General features: G+C 36.6%; 1 protein-coding gene and 1 non-coding gene across 7 annotated transcripts; one reads left to right on the forward strand and one right to left on the reverse strand.

Moving 5' to 3' along the window:
- Positions 1–7,001: 7,001 nt before the first annotated feature.
- Positions 7,002–22,378, reverse strand: fhad1 (forkhead-associated (FHA) phosphopeptide binding domain 1). Of its 6 annotated transcripts, XM_058785097.1 has the most exons (29): positions 22,363–22,378; positions 21,406–21,592; positions 21,112–21,216; positions 20,703–20,909; positions 20,296–20,455; positions 18,022–18,116; positions 17,667–17,897; positions 16,897–17,020; positions 15,970–16,100; positions 15,783–15,851; positions 15,476–15,583; positions 15,323–15,388; positions 14,337–14,489; positions 14,028–14,223; positions 13,788–13,858; positions 13,606–13,704; positions 13,226–13,315; positions 12,133–12,487; positions 11,726–11,819; positions 10,982–11,088; positions 10,746–10,905; positions 10,584–10,677; positions 9,797–9,947; positions 9,581–9,678; positions 9,229–9,324; positions 8,877–9,103; positions 8,130–8,298; positions 7,663–7,743; positions 7,002–7,198 (listed from the first exon to the last, which is right to left on the reverse strand). In XM_058785097.1, exons 3-29 carry the CDS (start codon positions 21,205–21,207, stop codon positions 7,019–7,021), a joined length of 3,708 nt encoding a protein of 1,235 aa, XP_058641080.1. In that variant the 5' UTR covers positions 21,208–21,216; positions 21,406–21,592; positions 22,363–22,378; the 3' UTR covers positions 7,002–7,018. The 6 variants fall into 6 exon arrangements, with proteins under 6 accessions (XP_058641080.1, XP_058641082.1, XP_058641081.1 ...); XM_058785099.1 differs by lacking the exon at positions 22,363–22,378 and having other exon boundaries at positions 9,593–9,678; positions 21,406–22,011; XM_058785098.1 differs by lacking the exon at positions 22,363–22,378 and having other exon boundaries at positions 21,112–21,213; positions 21,406–22,010.
- Positions 15,649–15,721, forward strand: trnar-ccg (transfer RNA arginine (anticodon CCG)). Its single transcript has one exon. It is a non-coding gene; the product is annotated as a tRNA-Arg (tRNA).
- Positions 22,379–22,428: the final 50 nt, after the last annotated feature.

Genomic DNA, 22,428 nt, shown 5'->3' on the forward strand with positions numbered 1-22,428 from the left:
TGTCCAATTAACGCAGTCTGACAAACAGAACTGAAGGGCAAAGAAAAATTTGGGTTTTTTAATACAATGCATTTGTTTTTGTTTATAAATTGAGTATTTAAAATACTACACATGCATGTCCACCTAAAACATAGCTTAAAGTAACAGATCAATAAATACATAATCCACACTATTAATCATTGGATAAATAGTTCATAAAACAATGCAAATATATGCTGTCTTATTTAATAAATAAAATACTCATCTGATAGTCTCCTATGAAAGATTAAAACTTGATAAACAAATGCTTAGTAGCCTATTATACTCGTGAGACTCTACCGCTAAGACAACTTACTTAGAATTTCCTTAAATCTCAATACAACAGTATAAATTTATACCAGACTTACTTTCAGTGGGTTCAGCCAAAGGATCCAGATTCAAATACTCAAGTGACTGTTATAAAATATATTCCACTTGTTTTCATAGATTAACAAAACAAAAGCTTCTACCATATCCACAACCCTCTGTCTACCCCTGAGTTGGAGACAGTCCTTTTTAACTGCAAACACAACTTATCCCCCCTGAGATTTCAGGGACTGCTTCTGGATATGAATGGGTGTGTGTGTCTTGTGTAGATAAAAAGCAGTCTTTTGAGAAAGAGTAGGATGGAGTGTGTGTGTGTGTGTGCATTTGAGGTTATTGTGACTGAACATGTCACAGATAACACTTCCTGCTGCCGTATGATCATCCATTATGATGTCATCCTTAAGGGCCCAAAGAACAAAGTTATCTGCAAAGAGGAGCCAGTCTTTCAGACGGCATTTTCAGACACATTTTACACATACACACCCTGATTCCACCGTGCCACAGTAGTACCACCCAGAAACATGGGCCTTGATAAGACACCACCACAGAAAAACACAGGCAATGCAACCTCTACAGCTGACATGGGATCATATGCTATTAAAAATACAATTCAGAATCGGTGCTTTTGATTTTCGTTATAGGTTCTCGGACATGACAAGAAAAAAAAAATCATTAAAAAATGAATCAACACTGTCGAAATTGGCAGTCTTGTAATGTTTTGCACTGTTTAACTCACATTTATACTATAGGTATAAAACATGCTTTTTTAATGGTCGCAAAGCCAGTTGGAAAGCCAACGTACTTTGCCTATATCATGTATACGATTTAGAAAGTAGCAACAGATTTACCCACATTTTGAATGATTCTGTTGAGTAAACGATTCAGTGAGAGTAACTTGTTTCATTAATGAATGAATCGCCTATCGGCAAAATGATGCGCAGAAAGATTCACAGAAAAATCCCCACCGCTAATGCACAGACTGACTCTATATCAGTACTCTGATGAAGAGACACATAGAATCATAATGAAATTACATAATTATGAAATGTTATAAACCATATGAAATCTTTTGGCAAAAGAGATAAAAATCCCTAATCTCAAATGTGAATTAATGCAAGTGTACCCAAATGTGAATAAATGCTACCACAATTCACAACCCCTGATAACACACGTACATCATGGAGACGTCTATTTGACGTATTTTTTAGAATGTTTGCTCATCTGCAATACATCTATAGGACGTCTCCTATCTGATGTCAAATGGACGTCTATTAGATGTCTTTAAGATGTTTATGGTTTAGAAGAATGTATGTAAAACTGACATCTTACAGACATCTGTCAGATGTTAGTACACAGCAGATGCTGTCCAGATCAAATGACCTTTAACAGACATCTTACAGACGTACGTGTGCTATCTGGGAAATGATTTAGATCAGGGGTGTCAAACTCAGTTCCTGGAGGGCCGCAGCCCTGCAGAGTTTAGCTCCAACCCTGCTCCAACACACAAACCATGTAGTCTTCAATTTAGCCTGAAGGACTTGATTGACTGGATCAGGTGTGTTTAATTAGGGTTGGAGCTAAACTCTGCAGGGCTGTGGCCCTCCAGGAATTGAGTTTGACACCCCTGATTTAGATGGTTCTTTTTAATTAATCACAAACATGCAGCACAACCACTGATCTATAATAGAGAACATTTATATAGTTCAGTGAGCACAACCAGTAGTCCAATTCCCTAATGAATGACTCCTATGAGCCGATTCTCTTTAGTGAATTTTAGTGAATCAAAAAATGCAGTGTACCTTGATTCCCGATGAACTGGGACTTTCTAGTAAATCGGAGCTGTTTATGAAATAATTTGACTCACAGTTATTACTTTTACATTACGTCCAACTCTAAATGAACCAAAAAATGTGCCATATGTGTAGCAAGATGTGCTTGAGGCTCGTGACACAAAGCAGAATTGGCACTGGTGGAGTGAATGACTGAAATATATAACACGTTTAGAATCCAAAATCAAACGTATTCAGTAGAATTAATATGAAGTAGAATAAATTACATTCACTTTTCAGAGTTTTTCACATTAAGAGTGTCAGTGACATCTATGTGTTACTGTATATGGCGCCACCTGCAGGAATGATACGTCTATGACAGACTAACTCCACACCGCACAATAAATCTAGAGTGTGGCACACTACATCAGAAGTGAACATTTGTTTAGGGAGGACAGGCTGTCAGAGGGGAATTCAGGTGAAGACAAACTGTGTTTGTGGATGGATTGAGTGGCCATTTATTTTGGTCATTAAGGAATCTATCCCTACTCCTAGCTAGGCCCATCAACCTCACTACCCACTGCTATTTATGGACCCTCTCAGAGTGCTTTTGTCATTCTCCTTCATGAAATCATCAGCATTTTCATGAGAGGATAGGATGGGAAAATGCCTACACTTCCCGATATCTCTCAGGGGAGCGCCAGATATCTGTGAATGATAGAATAGCTTTTGATGAAATGGTCCATCAGCACTCAGTTGCCTTTATAGTCTCCTCAGCAGAGGCTATCTGTGATGTAGGATGCTGTCAGTGTCTTTATATAGGCTATGCGATAAAAACATCAGACGTTAGACTTTTGGGTGTACATGAATGTATGAATGCACAGAACACCCAGTCAATGAAACACAGCCAACAATGGATAACAATGACAAAAACAGATGATGCCTTATAATATCATTTTTCCAGTGCTTAACCTACCCTGACTTGACCAAAAAGTAACAGTAAATATATTTATAATGTTGCAAAATCTTTCTATTTCTGCTAATTTTCTATTCATCAAAGCATACTGAAAAAAATATTTTGACATTGATAATAATAAATGCTTCTTGAGCTGCAAATCAGCATATTAGAATGACTTCTGAAGGATCATGTGATACTGAAGACTGGAGTAATGATGCTGAAGATTCAGCTTTGCCATCAGAGGAATAAATTGCATTTAAAATTATATTTAAATAGAAAACGGTTATTTTAAAGTGTAAAAAAAATGTATAAAATAAAAATTACAGTATTACAGTTTTTGATGTATTTTGAATCAAATAAATGCAGCCTTGGCGAGCAGAACAGACTTCTTTTAAAAACATTTTAAAATCCTACTGATTTAAAACATTTAAATGTGCAAACACGTACAGTGACCTCAAAAACTACATTTAAGTGAGCCTTAAAATACATAAACTGCTCTGCAATTGTAGGGAAATCAAACTGTTAACCATTTAGTCCCAAGATAAACTATAAAGTCTCACTATATTTGACACTATTATTGTGCTTTTTGGGCCACTGTATTTACAGTTACAGGCATCAAACTCTGTAATACCAGCTGATAATGCAATACCAACATTTTGCCACAGGGAAGCAGTCTCTAATCGAAGGAGACAGTTTGGGGAGCATAGCATAGCTTGTACTATTTGAATTACCATGAACAAAGAATTGGACCCTGTTTCAATAATTGAACTGATTTTTCTCTCTTGATCTTCTAATGGGCTGGATTGATGCCAGTCTGAATGGAGCAGATGCCAGCTGGAATTCATCCACCCACTTCATATAGTGATCAACACAAATGAGGAAGATGAGGATCATTTCAAATATTACGTGGGGCCACTGGTATTTTGCTGATAATCTGATTCTACGTTCAAAGAAAAAAAGTCAACAAATATAGATAATGTAAATTGGGTACTTCAGATGGATTCATGTGATCCTATCTGCTTGTATAATGAAATTTAATGATCACTTCCAGGAGCCTTCCTTTATTGAAAACTGTCCATTATGTTGTTCTATTCTCCTCTTCCCACAACAAGCAAACAGAGTTGTGTGACAGTAATTCAGACAAAACGATGAGGAGAGACTTAGCCTTGATGCCTGTCTACACAGCACTGAGTGTATTTAATTAACGTAATACATCACCGTTTTTTCTGAATCTCTACCCTGTTGTCAGATGGCTCTGTAAATGAGGAACAGATGTGAGGAACAAAAAGCACTAAGGTAATTCTTCCTTAGAAAAGAGACTATGTGTGGAGAACAGTTGGGAAATGATCCCACACAATGGATTAATGTAGAATCCGAAGGCATGTTTGTTGTTAAACACCAGATTTTTGCACTCTTTCATATAACGGAACAGGAATAATACCTCAGATATTGTGTCTTTAAAATGAGAAATGTAGTGATTTACTGGTGGTGACATATTGATATAATTGCAAACCACCATATAGTTGCCAATGTTGAGTGATATAAATATTAATTAAATGTATCTTTAATGAAACTCAGGTTTGTTACACTGGAATCTGGAAGTGGGTGCAGACTAGCTGAGGACATACTGCTTGGTTTGTATGGCTGTGCATAAGCTACAGTATCTCACAGAAGTGAGTACACCCCTCACATTTTTGTAAATATTTTATTATATCTTTTCATGTGACAACACTGAAGAAATGACACTTTGTTATACAAGCTGCACACTCACTACTTTACAATTGTAGCAGTGTAAATCTGCTGTCCCCTCAAAATAACTCAACACACAGCCATTAATGTCTAAACTGCTGGCCACAAAAGTGAGTACACCCCTAAGTGAAAATGTCCAAATTGGGCCCAAAGTGTCATTATTTAGTGTGGCTACCATTATTTTCCAGCACTGCCTTAACCCTCTTGGGCATGGAGTTCACCAGAGCTTCACAGGTTGCCACCGGAGTCCTCTTCCACTCCTCCATGTTGACATCACGGAGCTGGTGGATGTTAGAGACCTTGCGTTCCACCATCTTCCGTTTGAGGATGCCCCACAGATGCTCAATAGGGTTTAGGTCTGGAGACATGCTTGGCCAGTCCATCACCTTTACCCTCAGCTTCTTTAGCAAGGCAGTGGTCGTCTTGGAGGTGTGTTTGGGGTCGTTATCATTTTGGAATAGAAGGGAGAGGGATCATGCTCTGCTTCAGTATGTCACAGTGCATGTTGGCATTCATGGTTCCCTCAATGAACTGTAGCTCCCCAGTGCCAGCAGCACTCATGCAGCCCCAGACCATGACACTCCCACCACCATGCTTGACTGTAGGCAAGACACACTTGTCTTTGTACTCCTCACCTGGCTGCCGCCACACACGCGCGACACCATCTGAACCAAATAAGTTTATCTTGGTCTCATCAGACCACAGGACATGGTTCCAGTAATCCATGTCCTTAGTCTGCTTGTCTTCAGCAAACTGTTTGCGGGCTTTCTTGTGCATCATCTTTAGAAGAGGCTTCCTTCTGGGACGACAGCCATGCAGACCAATTTGATGCAGTGTGCGGCATATGGTCTGAGCACTGACAGGCTGACCCCCCCCCACGTGCACTCAACTTTTTTGGTCGACCATGGCGAGGCCTATTCTGAGTGGAACCTGTCCTGTTAAAACGCTGTATGGTCTTGGCCACTGTGCTGCAGCTCAGTCTCGGGGTCTTGGCAATCTTCTTATAGCCTACGCCATCTTTATGTAGAGCAACAATTATTTTTTACAGATCCTCAGAGAGTTCTTTGCCATGAGGTGCCATGTTGAACTTGAACTATGAGAGAGTGAGAGCGATAACACCAAATTTAACACACCTGCTCCCCATTCACACCTGAGTCCTTGTAACACTAACGACTCACATGACACCGGGGAGAGAAAATGGCTAATTGGGCCCAATTTGGACATTTTCACTTAGGGTGTACTTACTTTTGTGGCCAGCGGTTTAGACATTAATGGCTGTGTGTTGAGTTATTTTGAGGGGACAGCAAATTTACACTGTTATACAAGCTGTACACTCACTACTTTACGTTGTAGCAAAGTGTCATTTCTTCAGTGTTGTCACATGAAAAGATATAATAAAATATTTACAAAAATGTGAGGGGTGTACTCTCTTCTGTGAGATACTGTATGTGTTTGTATTTATACAACAGCTCAATAAACAATAAGTTAATATTGAGTAAATTATATTTTAGACACTTGTCTGTTTTTCCTCTGTCAACGAAAAGTGTCAAAGCAACAGCAATCCTTACTTGTCTCTTTCACCACACAGTAAATGTGTTTACTTCCTGAATGAATTAGCATTTTTGAACCAGAATGATTTAATGACTCGCTCATAAACACAGGCATGTTTTAGTCAGGGATTAATCTGCATTTTTGAACGAATCGGTTGAGGAAATGATTCGGTGGCTCACTCATAAAGGCAGCGGTTACTTATTTCGTTCATGAATGAATTCATGTTTGTGAATGAATCGGTCAAATGAATAATTCAAATGACTCACTCATAAAAACAGTTACAGTCACTTCTAACGAAATATAACCTGCAGAAAGATTATTTATATATATATATATATATATATATATATATATATATATGAAGAGTTCAGATGCAAAAGCCTGTGAGTGCCGTTTGAAAATTCTTCTAAAATTAGCATTTTATCAGGCTCCTATGTGTAGGTTCAGAACTTTTACTTAAATGGCAATGAATAGGTTATTTTCATATATATAGGTTCTTTATATATATATAGAAAGAGAGAGAGAATGAGAGAGAGATATTTATATGATATATATATAATGAAATGACAAGAATTAAGAAATATTATAACATTTATTATTATTATTATTTTAACATAATTCAACACGCTCTTTAGTTGTGTTCATGTCAGTGGGCCTCAGTGAGCAGAGGGTGTTGGGAGCTCTCGGGAGCTTGCAGAGGATTGGCCAAATCAGAGACCATTGAACAGATCTGCTGTTTCTGCCCCATTTCTTTCTTTAGATTATCCAGATCACTCTCTCTCCTTTTCAGTCTCATCTGTGAGGTCCGTTTCTTCACTGCTGGGGTCTACAAACACACACACAGTAAAAAATAGGGCTGTCAATAGGGCTCATTTCAATCAAATTAATTATGCATGACATATCAATTTATTTAATGAATATTTGCTAAGAAAAGGCCCTGAATGAAGATAATTCAAATTCATAACATTATTGTGGCAGACGAAAGTATTAAAAAGATGCATTCTTGTATTTTGTCTGTGCTGTTTTTTAATAGGTCTAACATCAAACGAACAGGAACAGATTCATGCTCCATTTATAGCAGTGAGATTACGAGCTCAGAAAAGAACAAATTTGGTGGTGCTGCTGAAAAATCTATTAATTGCACAGTGTGGAGTTTCTCTGTAAAACCCCAGGCAGCCTGTGGCAGACAGCATGGATTTAGACCTTACATATGTTCTGAAGATCAAACACACACACTCTTGCATCGGGGCACTGATTCAAAACCAAACCACTGTTGCCACTGCCACGTACCTTTTCATAGCTTTCATTTGGTATACAGTTATGATGGCCCACTCTTCCACTCTTTCTGTCCGTTCTCTCCGTACTAAGGCTCTGTAGAGAAAGTGTTTATTATAGACGGCACTGGGTGAATTACGATCCCTATGAAGGTAGCTCTCTATAGAGAGACAGGAGACAGTATGTCTGAAATGTTAAAAATGCTGACTTATCATGTCTTTAAATAGCCAAAGAAATCAGTTAATTTGTGAGTAAAAGCATCATGGTTCTATAGACTTTCGTAACTGGCGATGTATTTTGCCCGATTTTTTGTTTTTACCAACTAAGGGACAAGTCAGAATTGTTTGTCTGCAAGTCAGAATTGCAAGCCACATGCAAGTTTGTTCATGGAAAGTTTGTTCATGTTTTATTTTTTCTCTCTATCACAAAGTTGGTGTCAGTCAGACTTTCTCACTTTCTACGTGAGCTTGTATGTGTGATACCCTATTATTTCTGTTGGTAACACTGCGTTCCTGCTGGTTTCTCTGCAGCTGGTTGATGCTATCCTGTAGAGCCTGCTGAAGCTGTTCTGTCTCTTGTCTCTGAGTCTCCAGTTCTGCCTTCACACTCTCAAACTCGGCCTGCATCTGGAACCCCAGCACCTGGCTCTCTCTTAAAGATAGTTGTTAGATAGTTGTCATCATCAATAAAATATCATATCATATCATATAATGCAATGCAATACAATATAATATAATATGCATTATTTGTTATTTTTTTGAACATGTAACAATAAAAATATTATAATATAAAATAATAATTGTATGCTATATTATTATACTGTTAAAACTCTAAAATTGTATTGAACATGTACAATAAATATAATATAATATATTAACATGCATTGTTTTTAACAGCAAACACTAAAAATGTATTGAAAATCCACTGAATACTGAGAAAGAGAGGTAGTATTTTTCTTAGTATCTTATTAACATTATAATATAAAATAATATTATGCATCATTTTATGTTATATTATTGTTAATTTAACATAATACAACTATAAAAATGTATATACAAATGTATATTAAATATAATATGCATACTTTTTTGACATGAAACACTCTAAATAGGAAGAGATGCAGTTTATAGTGTCTTTTCTTAATATCTTAATATAAAATTATGAAACATTGAGAAAGAGGAATGGAATTATTTGTCATGAGTGTGTGCTTTTTTTTTTGTTGTTTGCACCTGAGTTTGTGTATCTCTCTCTGGTTCTCCTGCAGCAGTAGTTCTTGTTGTTGGCTTTGTCTGTTCTGTAGATCAAGGCGGGTTCTCACAAACTCCAGGTCTGTTTGTCTCATAGAGACTATGTGCTGTCTCTCGTCAGGAGGTAGGTGTTTTAAACTAGCACAGCCTGACAGCTCACCATCGCTGAGCTCCAGAGCCTCATGCAGCACTCGCGCTAGCTTCAGGTACTAAACCAAAGACCAAAAATAATGATTCATTAATGATTCACTAAAACAGACTCAAAATAGAGCACAATCTCAGGGCCACAGATGCATGTTTCACTCAATTTATTTTGAGTGCGTACTGCACTTACTGTTCTTTCGCTGAGCTCCAGAGCATCAGACATGTCCAGTCTGGCTGTACGCTCTCGTGCTGCCTCGGTCAGAGCTTCAGGGAACGCAAAACCACTCTGTGTGAATCGAATAAGCACATGAATAACACACTTCACAGTACAAAAGTCTGAGACCATTTATATATTTATAAGTTTATGAAACATTTGATAATGTTCTTGTTCTTGCTCTTCAGTGCTTTTCTTTATGGTTTCACGAAAGATATAAAGAATATTTTTTCCTCTGCTGTCATAAGTGTTAACCGATACGTTTATTCTAATTTTGCAATAAGATATTCTTATTCAGTATGTAAATCTGAATGTGTAAAGCGAATACCACAGAACTGACGGATTCTCTCCGAGCTGCAGATCTCTGAAGTCTCTGAGTCTTCATCTGACCCTGTTTCTCTGGCTCCCCCTGCTGGGACAGACGCTCTGTAAACAGTACAAAAGAAAAGTGATAATGTAGGTTAATGTTGGCCTGAATTTGATCACATGAGGATCGCCAGATTCAAAGGTTTGATCATTAGTTATAAGGGATTATAAGACTCACTGCTAGGCCACTTCTGTTCAAGAGCTCTGATTCGCTCTCGCATGTCACGCAAACCTTCCTGCTGTTGAAGAATTGCTTCGTCGCGGCGATGACCTTTGTGTTTTGACCCCTGATTGATGACATCATTAGGAGCTGTCATGAGTGCCACATCCTGAGAAAACAACATTCATATAACAGTTAGCAAAGTGTCCGCTTGTAATTTTTGAGTGTGTGTGTTTGTGTGACTCCTTGCTTTCTTTGCTGTCCATTTTTTCTTATGAATGTACACTACTGTTCAAAAAATTGGGGGTCGGTATGACTTAAGACTTTTTTTGTTTGTTTTTGAGAGAAGCTACTTACAAAGGCTACATTTTTTTAAGCAAAAACAGCAATATTGTGGAATATTATTACTATTTAGAATGACTGTTTTCTATTTTAATACTGTATATTCTAAACTGTAATTTATTCCTGTGATGGCAAAGCTCAGTTTTCAGCATCATTACTCCAGTCTTCAGTCACATGATCCTTCAGAAATCATTCAGATATGCTGATTTTGGTGCTCATGTTTCTTATGATTCATGATGAAAAAAGTTGTGCTGGTAAATATTATTTTCAGGATTCTTTGATCAATAGAAATTTCAAAAAAGCTAATATCAGGCACATTTTGTGCCTCAATGGGACTCAATCAGCGAATATGTTTCAATATCCTGTTATCATTCAAAAAACAAAAAAAGTGTATCCATCCTCTACATGTCAAAAGTGATAAATCATTTAGATAAATGACTGTCCGGTTTGGTGGCAAACTCACTTTAGTGTTTCTTGAGATTTGAAGTGGAACAAGGCTTGTGTTCTCCATCTCTCTGTATACTGCTGCTTTACTTTTCAAATCCTCTTCAGTTTGTCTAACAAAAATAATTTCATGCATTAATTTATGTCAGTTTTTTTGTGAGCCCATTGCACTGTGTCATACCTCAGTTTTTCTCCCAATTTCTTTGTCTCTTCATCTTTCTGTTGCACTAGTTGTGACATCATGGTTAGCTTCTGTGTGAGCATGCTCAGTTGAATCTTCTGGTCTACCACCAAAGCTTTATGACTTTCCAACTCTAACTTCTGCTGTTCACTAAGTTCTCCTACACAGAGAGGCACACACTCAGAAACACAAAAACTACAACATATTGATCTCGTATTGTGTTAATTGTGCAGCACCTGTCATATCAGAGAGCCGAGCATGAACCTGGGCCAAGTCACGACTTAGAGCATTGATGATCCCACTCTGACTGGCCACTTCCTGTTGGGATGAGACTAGAGATGCCCTGCAGGACCAATTAAAACATTCTTATTCTGAATACAGTAGATTCGGATTTTGAGTATGGTATAGATTGTTTAATGAAAGTAATGACATTCATGAACACTCTGGACAATTTTTAATTAAAAATATCACTAAATGAATAATTTAAAAAAGCATGTATACATTGTCTGTGGTTATCATTATAATTTAGATTTTAGCATTTTGACAGTAATTGTATAGTAAAAATGAAAGGAAGTAGAAAAAGAGACATATTTGCATCTACAATTTAACAGTGCCTGATCTATGAGATGACTTAAAGAGAGAGACATGGACTGTGTAATTAGTTATTAAGCAAGAGGTTCATAAATAATGCATGAATAAATAATGAAGCTCATGCATTATTCATTAACAAGAGCACAGTGTATGGATATTATACTTCTCACAGTGAATGTAATGACAGAGTAAGGGAATCGGTTTACACAGTAACTTATGCAATATATAAATCGCTAAGCTACAATCTTATATATGCCAAGAGCTGTTGCAACTGGTTTCCGAAGCAGGCCCACTGGCTAAATGGGTGAAATATTTACCATAAAAATATATAACATAGATTTTGAATGATGGGTAATGCAGTGATGGTATTCATGAGAGCTTTATTATACCGGAGGGATGTTAAGGTTTCATCCGGTTCCTGTTGTTTTTCTGATGTGTAGGATGTGCTGTTGCTTTCAAAGCCCTCCAGCCTAACAAGTGCCTCTGTGGGACAAGTACAACAAGTACAACAAGGATAAACATGATAATGAACATAGAACACATGTAGGACACATACTATCTGTTGCACAAATTAGTTTTAATTAGGAACCTAAGGCTGTTGAGAAGCTGCCCTCAACAGGTAACATATGAAACTGCAGTATAAAAAAAAAAGTAAAACTGGTTTCTATATAAGCTAATTTCTTATATTTCTTGTATAAGCTAATACTTCTTCGTTTTAAATCATAATGTTTCTTTGTTTTAAATTTATTTATTTAAATTTAGTTATTTTTGGACGTTTATGAGAGGCTGTGCTCACCTTTGAGTTGCTTCTTCAATGAGTCTCTCTCCTCCTCCATCTCTTTCCATCTTTCCTCACTCTGCTGAGCTTTGTTTATTCGTGTCTCCATGGCAACAATGGTGTATGCATGTTGTCGCACCTGCTCCCTGTACTCCTCTACCTCAACCCTGTGTTTCTTTCTCTCCTCTTCAGCTCCTCTCTGAAGGGCCTTGGCCTCTCTTTCTTCACACTGCTTCATCTTCTCGCTCCTCTCGTCCTCTTTGAGATGTAATTCACGCAGTGTTTCTTTCAGCTCTGCCTCTCGTATCTTGGCTTCTTCCATCTTGGTTTGCCACTCAGTCTTGCGTGTCTCAATCTCCCTGCGCAAGGCACTCTTGGAAGGTAATAAAGTGACAGTCATGGAATTGAACGACTTACATTGTGTGGTTCTGTATCCTATGGAAGCCCATTTCCACCACATAAGAAAAAACACATCATGCTTTGGTAAATCATAATTATGAGATAAAATGTCAAAATTGTGACATAAAAAGAAATCATTAGTTACTATTAGTTACTATATATTTATGAAAAAATATATATAATTAGAACACAAAAAAGACAAATTTTGTTATGACTTATCTCATAATTAAGACTTTTTATGCCATAATTTGACTTTTATCTCATAATATCAGATATAACCAATATGGCCATGTGCTGGAAACTGGGAAAAAAGTAAAAATTATGAGATAAAAATTTTAATTTACACAAACGTCATAATTATGATATAAAAGTCACAAAAATGAGATAACTGTCTTTAAAAGTCATATTTATTATATAAAATGTGACTTTTATGTCATAATTATGACTATGTCTTAGTCAACTTATTTTGTCATCATTATGATTCACCAAACCATTTTTTTCATATGTGGCAGAAATGGACTTTCTAATGTGTCAAAAGGGTAGAAGCAAATAAACAATATGGTTATGTGCTGGGAACTAACACATATGGGTAAATACTTGGCAACTAGGACCTTAGAAACCAGATCGAATATAGATATGGAGCATGTGTTGTGAGTTGAGGTCAACTGTATTTCATTTAAGAAGATAAATTCAATTCTTAGTTTTAACTCGCCTCAGTTTGTCTCACTGACTGTAGATCAGCCATGACCTCTTCCAGCTGTCGCGTTAGTGTGTTTTTCATCTCTCTCTGTCCCTCTGCTGCCTGAATCAATAACAGGTCAAAGGTCAGGAGAAACTTTAGTGAAACAAAATTTTATAGTGAGCTCAATTCATGAAATGAATCTAGTCCATCAGCTTGGAATCAGTTCTCTGAAATACTTTCATTAATATACAAATTTCCATCAGAACTAGAATGAGTTATATCTATAATTATAAAAACTGAAAAAGCTAAATGACAATCTAATTGAGACCATCCCTCAAGAGGTCTATTCCTCAGAGACTAAATGAAATGAGTTTAATTTGACTTGGTGTTTTTTAGAAAGACAACAGCACCTGAAGTTTCTCCAACTCAAACTGCTTTTGCATGAACTCCAGCCTGCTGTGAAGATCTCTGCTCTGAATCACTGTCTCCTGAACCTTCTCCCTCTCTGACTTCAGTGCAGGAAAGAAAGACATGTTTCTTTAGAATCACTTTCTGATTCTTCAACTGATATTGAAATACTTTGCTGCAATACCTTTAGTTTTCTTAGCTCAGATTGGACATCCATGTGGTCTTGGCACAAAATCTGTAAGGCACCTGATAATCCTAGACAAAACAAATAATAACAATAATTCAGACTACTTTTCTGTAAAATGCGCTGAAATTTAATAACATTTCAACTTAATTTGTAATCCTGTACTACTGAAAGCAGTATCACTTCTATTTCTTGTCAAACCCAGTTCTCCTAAATCTCTCTAAACTTTCTATTTCTTACCTCCAGTCTTCAATGACACATCAACCCCTGCTGTCTGTAAGCTCTGAGCAGCATTCTGCAGTACTCTGTACAGGAGGTTCAGTATAGAAAGTGAATGCTCCTGAATCCAGCTGAGTGCAGGACTCAATTTCATGTCCTGCAGCCCAGATATTTCCATCAGAACTTTGTCTGCAATGCATGCATCTTGTACTCGTCTCTATATACAAATGGAAACAGATATTGTATAGCTGTGCAACATGCTGTGCAATGCTGAAACACAAACATACGACGACATTACATGGCATAATCAATGATTCCACCTACTAATACCTGACATTCTTGCAGTCTGGCTCTAAATGTCTGGGTCTCATCCAACATTTCCCTCTGTGTGTGAGCTTCCGTTTTGAGTTTCATTTCAAAGTTATGCACTTTTGTTTTGTACATCTCCATCTGTTCCATTACCTCAGTTAAACAGTCCAACACCTGCAAAATAAAAACAAATATAAAAAAGTACATCCAACAATTACATTTTGGCAGTTTTCTCACCAGCACGTCTGTCCAAACCAGTGAATTTTTGAATATCCTGGCAACTCTTTTCAATATAATGACAGAATATGGACTGAAGCTGGCAAGCTATAAAATGACAAAAGAAAAGCACCACAAAGATATCATAAATGTGGTCCACCTGACTATATCTAATTGTCGAGTTCAAGTTAAGTCACATTCATTTATGTAACACTTTATACAACACAGATGTTCAAAGCAGCTTCACATTAATAAAACTAATTATTTCAAAGCAGCAACATTAATCAAACAGGAAAATAACAGCTAATGCTGTAAAATTCTTCAATCAAGAAATGAATTTAAATGAAGCTGTAAAGCAGCTCTACAGAAGATAACAGTGTCATTATTCAGCTCAAGTCGGTTTAATGCTGATTTAATTCAGTTCAGTAACAGTTTTGATTTTGTAAAGCTAGTGTCATTATCTAGCTCAATTATGTTCAAATTTTGTTCTCATCTGATAGTGTCAGTGCCATTAATATTAAAGATCTTCAGGTGACAGTAAAGGAGAAAAAAATCTTTGGAGAAACAAGGCTCAGTCTGCGTTTAGTGGTGCTTAAAACGTGCTTCCAAACTAGTTTTCCGCAACATATAATTTGTCTAAATTTAAATGAAAAAGATTTTGTTGACACTTGTAACAATGTATTGAGAATTATCATTTCCATCACCTATACTGTAAACACATTGACACCTTTTTTGCAAAACAATCCCTGGATGTAAACTTGGCCTCTGATTGGCTTGAAATATTTTCTTACCTTTTGGTCTGATTCTTTGTCAGAAACATGCACAGTCTTGACAATCCGGTCACGAAAACTGTCAAACTTTGAAGAAATTTCAGATACGTTAGCGTAATAGATACCAGAGTAGTCATCTTACCAGACTGTTGTTGCTGTCTTGTGCTCACTCACCCTTGACTGGGTGTGTTTGAGTTCTTCTTGAACTCTCTGTTCTTTCTGCTGCGTCTGCTGATGAAGCTGCTTCAGTCTGTCTGTCTCTGTCAGCAGAGAAGCCTGTTCCTACAGCACACATCGCACATGAAGAACAGACACATGACACCAGATTTCATAAGCTGCATTTGCCTGGCCCAGTGGCCTAATGGATAAGGCATCAGCCTCCGGAGCTGGGGATTGTGGGTTCAAGTCCCACCTGGGTCGTGGTGTCTAAGAGGCCGTATGTTTATTAAATCATGTGGAGATCAGGACAAAACATACTCACTTTCTTGAGCGATTCTACTTCACTCTGTCTGGCAAGTAGCTCATTCTGATGCTTCTGGGTGTCCTTCAGCTTTTTAAACAACACCAAACAAAAGGAATAGTTATCTTTTATTGATAAAACATTTTAAAACCGCATCATTAAAACATTACAGAGCTCAACAGCTGTAGAAAGAGAGGGATGCTGGAACCTTGTCCACCATGCTTGTGAGCTTGGCATCTTTGTGTCTGACATCTTGTCTGAGCTTGTCCACCTCAGCAGCTAGTTTAAGAGCTTGTTTCTCTCGAGCAGACACATCTTTCTTCAAACTGCCAACCAACGCTAAATAAAGAAAAAAATAAAATAAAACACGAAATAACTAACTGCTCAGATCTAAAAGGATGGTGCCAGTATGCAATATGCTATTGATAATCCCACTACAACAATATAATAATTCATCTCAATATTACACAAATTATCAAAAGTTTGGAGCAGGTAAGTTTTTTTTTTACTATTTTTGAAAGAACTCACCAAGGCTACATTTATTTGATCATAAATACAGTAAAACAGTAATATTGAGAAATGTTATTTCAATTTAAAATAACTATTTTAAATCCTGGATGATAAAGCTGAATTTTCAACAGCCATTACTCCAGTCTTCAGTGCCACATGATCCTTCAGAAATCTTTCTAATATGCTGATTTGGTGTGCAAGAAACTGTTGATTTTTTCCCCGCAAAAATGTGGTGTTTTTTTTTTTTTAGAATTATTTGATGAATATAAAGCTAAATTAATAAGTTAATATAATAAATTATATTATATTATATTATACATTTTGATTAATTTTGATTAATATAATGCATTCTTGCTGTGTAGCATTCTTTTTTTTAATAAAAAATCTTACACACTCCAAACGTTTGAACTGTATATTAAAGGAAGTATAAAAATAATACTATAGGCCTATATGCTTAAAATTGTACTTTTATACAAACGTATACATAATAATATCATATTATATCTCAAAGTAAATTATCAATATAATTTATCATTTTTCTAAATTACAGTAATGTGAATAACATCTCTCTCTCTCTCTCTCTCTCTCTCTATAGATAGATAGATAGATATTATCATCCTCATACCTGCAGATGAATTCTTTTCATTCCTTAATTTATCCATCTGTTCTAAAAGATTGCTGATCTTCTGATCTCTCTCTGTCACAGCCTGTCCGAGCATCTCTCCAGAACATCTCTGAAGTTCCAGCATCTACATCCATTAAAGAGACAAAGTAGTTATGGTATTAATTCATTAGCATGTGAAAGATTTCCAAAGAATTTCCAAGAGAGAAGAAACATCATCAAAATAAATAATGAAACTTTAATCACTGTGCTACTTTTCCATCAACTTTTTAAAAATATGTCTCTATACCTTGCATTTTTTCCCCGTTACACATTTTGCATAAACGGCCCCTAAGACTTCAGCCTGTAGCACTCTAGATTGTGAGTCCAAGTCCTACCTGAGCCATTGCAGTATGTAAATGAAATTTTGTTTCTTTTCTGAGATGGAGACAACACATTGTTTCTTCATCACAGATTTACCATATGTAAATTTATACTGTGCTGCAATATGAACTATGTTGTAAAAATACAACAAAAAAAAATTGCAAGAAAAAGTGCACTTTATTTGGGTTGTATCATGAAATCAGACCTGCAACTTTAGTATTTGTGCATGACAATAAATCTGCTGCTAGCACAAGGTTGCAGAAGGTCTCTTCATACACCCCTTCAAGATGACCCAGGTAGGACTTGAAGCTACAGTCTTCAGCTCCTGAGGCTGTTTCCTTACCCATCACAGTCACCAAACTGTAAATAATGTAAAATGTAAAGTAACAAAGGAGACTGTAATACCACACCTGCTCCTTTAGCTGTTGTATCTGATCTTTCTTCTCTTTGATGTCATTCTCCAGGCAGCGAAGTCTATGTGTGACATCTGGATCACCCTGCTTCTTCTGAGACAGCTGGAGCCTGAGAGCTGACACTTCCTCCTTCAGGGCCACGATCGCGTCATCCTTCCTTTGGGACTCATCCTCAAAGCACACAGACACACGAAGGTGTCCATCTCCTAGCCGATGCAACCTCTCCTCCTGAGAAAGAACACAGTTGTTAGTGTATTGTTTAAACCTTTTAGCTCTACAAGATGGCATAACAATAGCATGAATGGTCCAGCAAAGGGAGACTAGGGTGTTTTTAACAGGATGTTGAACTCACCTCCTCCACTGGCAAGACGTGAATGCTTTGAGAATTGTTAGGTTGAGTCTTATTTCTAAGATAACATGCTCTCCCTGTGTTACCACTCCAGCTTCCTGCAAAAAATAAAAATTCACAAAAATAATTTAAAATCAATTATATTATATTATTATATATTATTCACTTTCCCATCAGTTTGGTACAGTGTTATTTTAGAATTAGCAATATATTGAACTATTATAGCTTTTCTTAATATTTTGAGCTTTTATTTGAATATAATGCAAGGATATTATAGTTTTGAATTTTTAAATTAGTTTTTATTTTGATATCGTTTTCAAATTTCCTATAATTTCAGTTTAGTTTTAGTTAGTTTCATTAATGGTTTTGTTAGTTTTAGTTTAGTTTTTATTTTGTGAACGCATTTCTATTTAGTTTTTATATATTTTAGTTTTAGTAATTATAGTTTAACAGAGTTAATGGAACACTTTTCCAGTGTAGACCAAACCAACACATTTAATTTTAGCAAAGTTGAATGTTTGCAGTTTACAGTTAACTCGTACAAACCTCTTAATAATGAAAATAAAATAATTATTTTCAATTCAACAAAAAACTAAAATATGCAACTTATATGTATACAATTTATTAATTCATATTCATGTTCATATTCCATATTAAAGATGTAATCTTGTTTAATATGCCAATAGTTTACAAACAACAAGCTAATCAAGGTTTTCAGAGTTACTAGACATCATCAGGCAGTTGAGTATTTATCAGGGTTGGAGCTAAATTCTGCAGATCAATGGCCCTCCAGTGCTGGATTTGAGGAAACATGCCCTGCGTCCCAATGTGCATACTATCCACCCTATCTGCCCTAAATAATGTTAAAAATGACTAATATCACATAGAATTTAGCATGGACAGTGTGCACATTGGGAAGCAGGCTTGTTCTTTGCAATCGTCATTGAAACTCTGTAAACTTTATTTTTGTCCATTTGTGTTTTCAATGCATTTTTTGCACATATATGAGCCACCGGTGCACACTACTGTGTGTCCCGTCTCCCTCTATGAACGTACACAATAAGAAGAAACAATCTAAAATGCTTTGAAACCTCATACTACTCAAAAATGAATGCGATATGGTGATTTAAATGATGTTTGCACTTTACTTTGACGAGCCGCACCAGCGCGCACGCGCTTCAGATGAGGAACGCAATCAATCCCAGTTCTAAAGCCCCTTTTACACAGAAACACAGCGCGGCTATCGCTTTCTCTCATTTCGGATGCGTTTTATACAGTCGAGGCGGTGCTCGTGTCATGGACTAGAGGCGGACGTTACCATAGTAATCGCAAAGCGTGACAAAATGACTATTCACTAAAGTCAGCTCATCCAAAACTTTTAATTCTGTGTCTGTTAACTCACATGTTGTACTCATGTTGTTCTCTCACGTCAAGCACGCTTTTAAACGTTCGTGCGCTGTAAAGTGTGCATTATTATTATTTCCCATTTCATATTTTATAGTTATTTCCTATTTCATAGCCCGCGTCTTGTTTTTTAAATGCGAAAACGCATTCTCTGTGAAATAGCCGCTTAGGACGCAGCTCACGTGCATGAAGCGTCAGCTATTTCCCTAAACCACCACAGGTCCGATTTTCTGGCACAGAATGAGAGCTTATTAAATAACGAACACGATTATTTATTTTTGCTAATTATTATTTTATTTTCGTTAGTTTTTCAGTTACTGTTGTTAGTTTCATTTAGTTTTAGTTTTTCATTTATTTAGAAATTTAAATTTTATTTCAGTTTATGTTTTTTGACCAATAGTTTTAGTCTTAGTTTCAGTTTTCGTTTACGAAAATAACCTTGATATAATGAGCTTTTATTTTTATATTTACATTTTTTATTTACTTTTCATTTCATTTAATGTATTTTTTAATATAAAAGTTTTATTTCCGTTTTAGTTTGTATTTATTGTCAGTTAATCACCTTAGTGTTTCATCCTAACATTTTTTCAGTTACAAGACAACATTTCTCATTTTTGTTTACAGTATGTTTTTGTATGTTTTGTTTTATTTCAGTTTTACTTCTGTTAACGAAATTATTTGAAAAGTTTTTGTTAAAGATAACCTTGTTTGGGATTTCTCTAATAAATCTAATAAACTTTTCAAAACCTGCATTTTTTTCATGGTTTATTTTGCCCATTTTCTTTCTACTGGGATAATAAAAAAAGGTAATAATGAGGTAATATTCAATTTTGACTGACTAAAAAAAAAATTGTGTGCTGAAAAAGTCTTTACCAGGTCTGTAAGATTGGGTTTTGCGATCAGGTGCATTTGGCCCCCGTTTAGATCCGGCACTCATGGGGCGAGGTCTGGTGGGAGGATGGGGTGAAACAGAAGGGGTCCGAGCTCGTACCCAGGCCTGGGGAATGGGAGACTGGGCAGCCAGAAGAGGAAACTGTTTGGGAGTGAGACAAAACCTTTTGTATATTTTATATAAAGGTTAGATTGATCATCTGAAATGGTCTACAGAGGATAATATCATATAATTTCATATCAATTTGAATCTGTGCATTGCAGGTCTCATTTATGATAATTAATTACCATATTTTCTGTGTCTTTGAACTTAAGTCAATAAAAAAATGCTACTGAAAAAATATCAACGAATAGACACAATATCATTTATCTGTTGCAACACATTTTACTGATTTCTCGCTGTCAATGCAGAGCTCATAGGTTGATCCTCCGTAGCCAAAGTGAAGCTGGTCTCCCGGAGAGAGACGCACAGTGGCATTGTGTATCCGGCAGTCATTGACGTAGGTCCCGTGGGCAGAGTTTAAGTCACAGATAACATAGCAGCCGTCTGCTTCACACCAGTCAATAGTAGCGTGACATTCATCCACCCCACTATTCTGAGCAGATGAGATGAGAAACACAATGAATGTGTGAAACACTTGTGTGAATGTCATCTCTAGTGACATGTCTAGTAGGAGTCCATATGGCATAGGCTACTCAGTATAAGATCATCATCTCATCATGATGAATAACTAAAAGTTGAATCAATAACTGAGTACATAATGAGTGGACACACTGGGAAGGAATAAGGCTTAATACCTGTAGACAGAGGTCAGAGTCTTTGTGTCTTCCTACAGTGGTGCTTTTAGGCTGGAGTTTAAATACCCAGTTTAAAGTTTTGAGGAAACCCCTCATTTCAACCTGCTGACAAAATACAAATTGTAATCTGGTAAATAATAGGCTATATATAGCGCTGAATGTAAGGACACTGACGCTTTCTGTTAAATTGGCAGTCATGTCGCCATATTCGTGTCTTTTTTATAACCTTAAGTGCAAGAAATATAATAGGTACCAGCATATTTATAGATTGCGATGATTTTCTTGACAACTCACCAGTATGAGTTTTCATCTGTCTGAACTGTGTACAACCCGGCTGCTCATAGGCATGTTACTTGCTGTCTACATAGGTTGTGTACAAGTGTCATGGTAACGTCAAGGAACTTGCAAGCACCGCCTTCAACCCACAGCGTGCAGTCCGTTCTGTCTGGGTGAACAGACGTCAATCTCCCGCCGTGGAAACCTGGCTCGCGGCGCGTTGTCAAAATAAATGAAAGAATTCAAGTTCTCTATTTAAAATAGGCAGTTTCAGCACTTATTATTTGATCTCGTTCAATTAAAAAAACTTTTTTCGAGAGGAATTTCTGTCAATAATTTTCTGTCGCCCGAAAGTCAGTGTATTTTGGTGGTGCGCGGTAACACCCTTACGAAAATTAACCGTTTTTACCAGAAATTAAACCAAAAATTCATGCTTAAGCTACTATAGTTAAACTGTGGTTTTGCTATAGTTTAACCATGCATATTTGTAGTAAAACAGTGCTTATACAAATGGTAATCAATACGCCAAAAAGCATGGTTATTAGACTTTTACTGTTGTAAAACCATGGTTAATTTTTGTAAGGGTAGTTTTAAACACAATGGGCCTCATTTATCAATCCAACATAGAAACGAGCGCAGATCCGAGAGCACAAATCAATTTACGACAGAGCTCACATGTGATTTATGAAACATTCGTATGCCGCCAATCTCATCGTACGAAAGATCGCACGTTGATAAATGTGGCGGAAGAAAACAATCGTCGTTTGAATATCACGCCCCTAAAGACCGTATATTATGGCCGTTTCTCAAACGGAAGGCTGCATCCTCCGGAGGTCGCATTTGTAGGCTGCATACGCCATCAAGCCTGGTTTATTTCAGTTAACTGAGCATTACATTTGCGAGTCAAAAGCATATTACAACAATTTACACTTAACTAAGAATAATGGTCAAATTTAGAACTGTTAATATACTCACAACCGGCGCAACGTCATAGAATGTCTCTGAACAGGTTCACGCCCACTTTTGGGGGAAAACAAACCG

The sequence above is a fragment of the Onychostoma macrolepis genome, chromosome 08 (assembly GCF_012432095.1).
Source record: "Onychostoma macrolepis isolate SWU-2019 chromosome 08, ASM1243209v1, whole genome shotgun sequence".
NCBI lineage: Eukaryota > Metazoa > Chordata > Actinopteri > Cypriniformes > Cyprinidae > Onychostoma > Onychostoma macrolepis.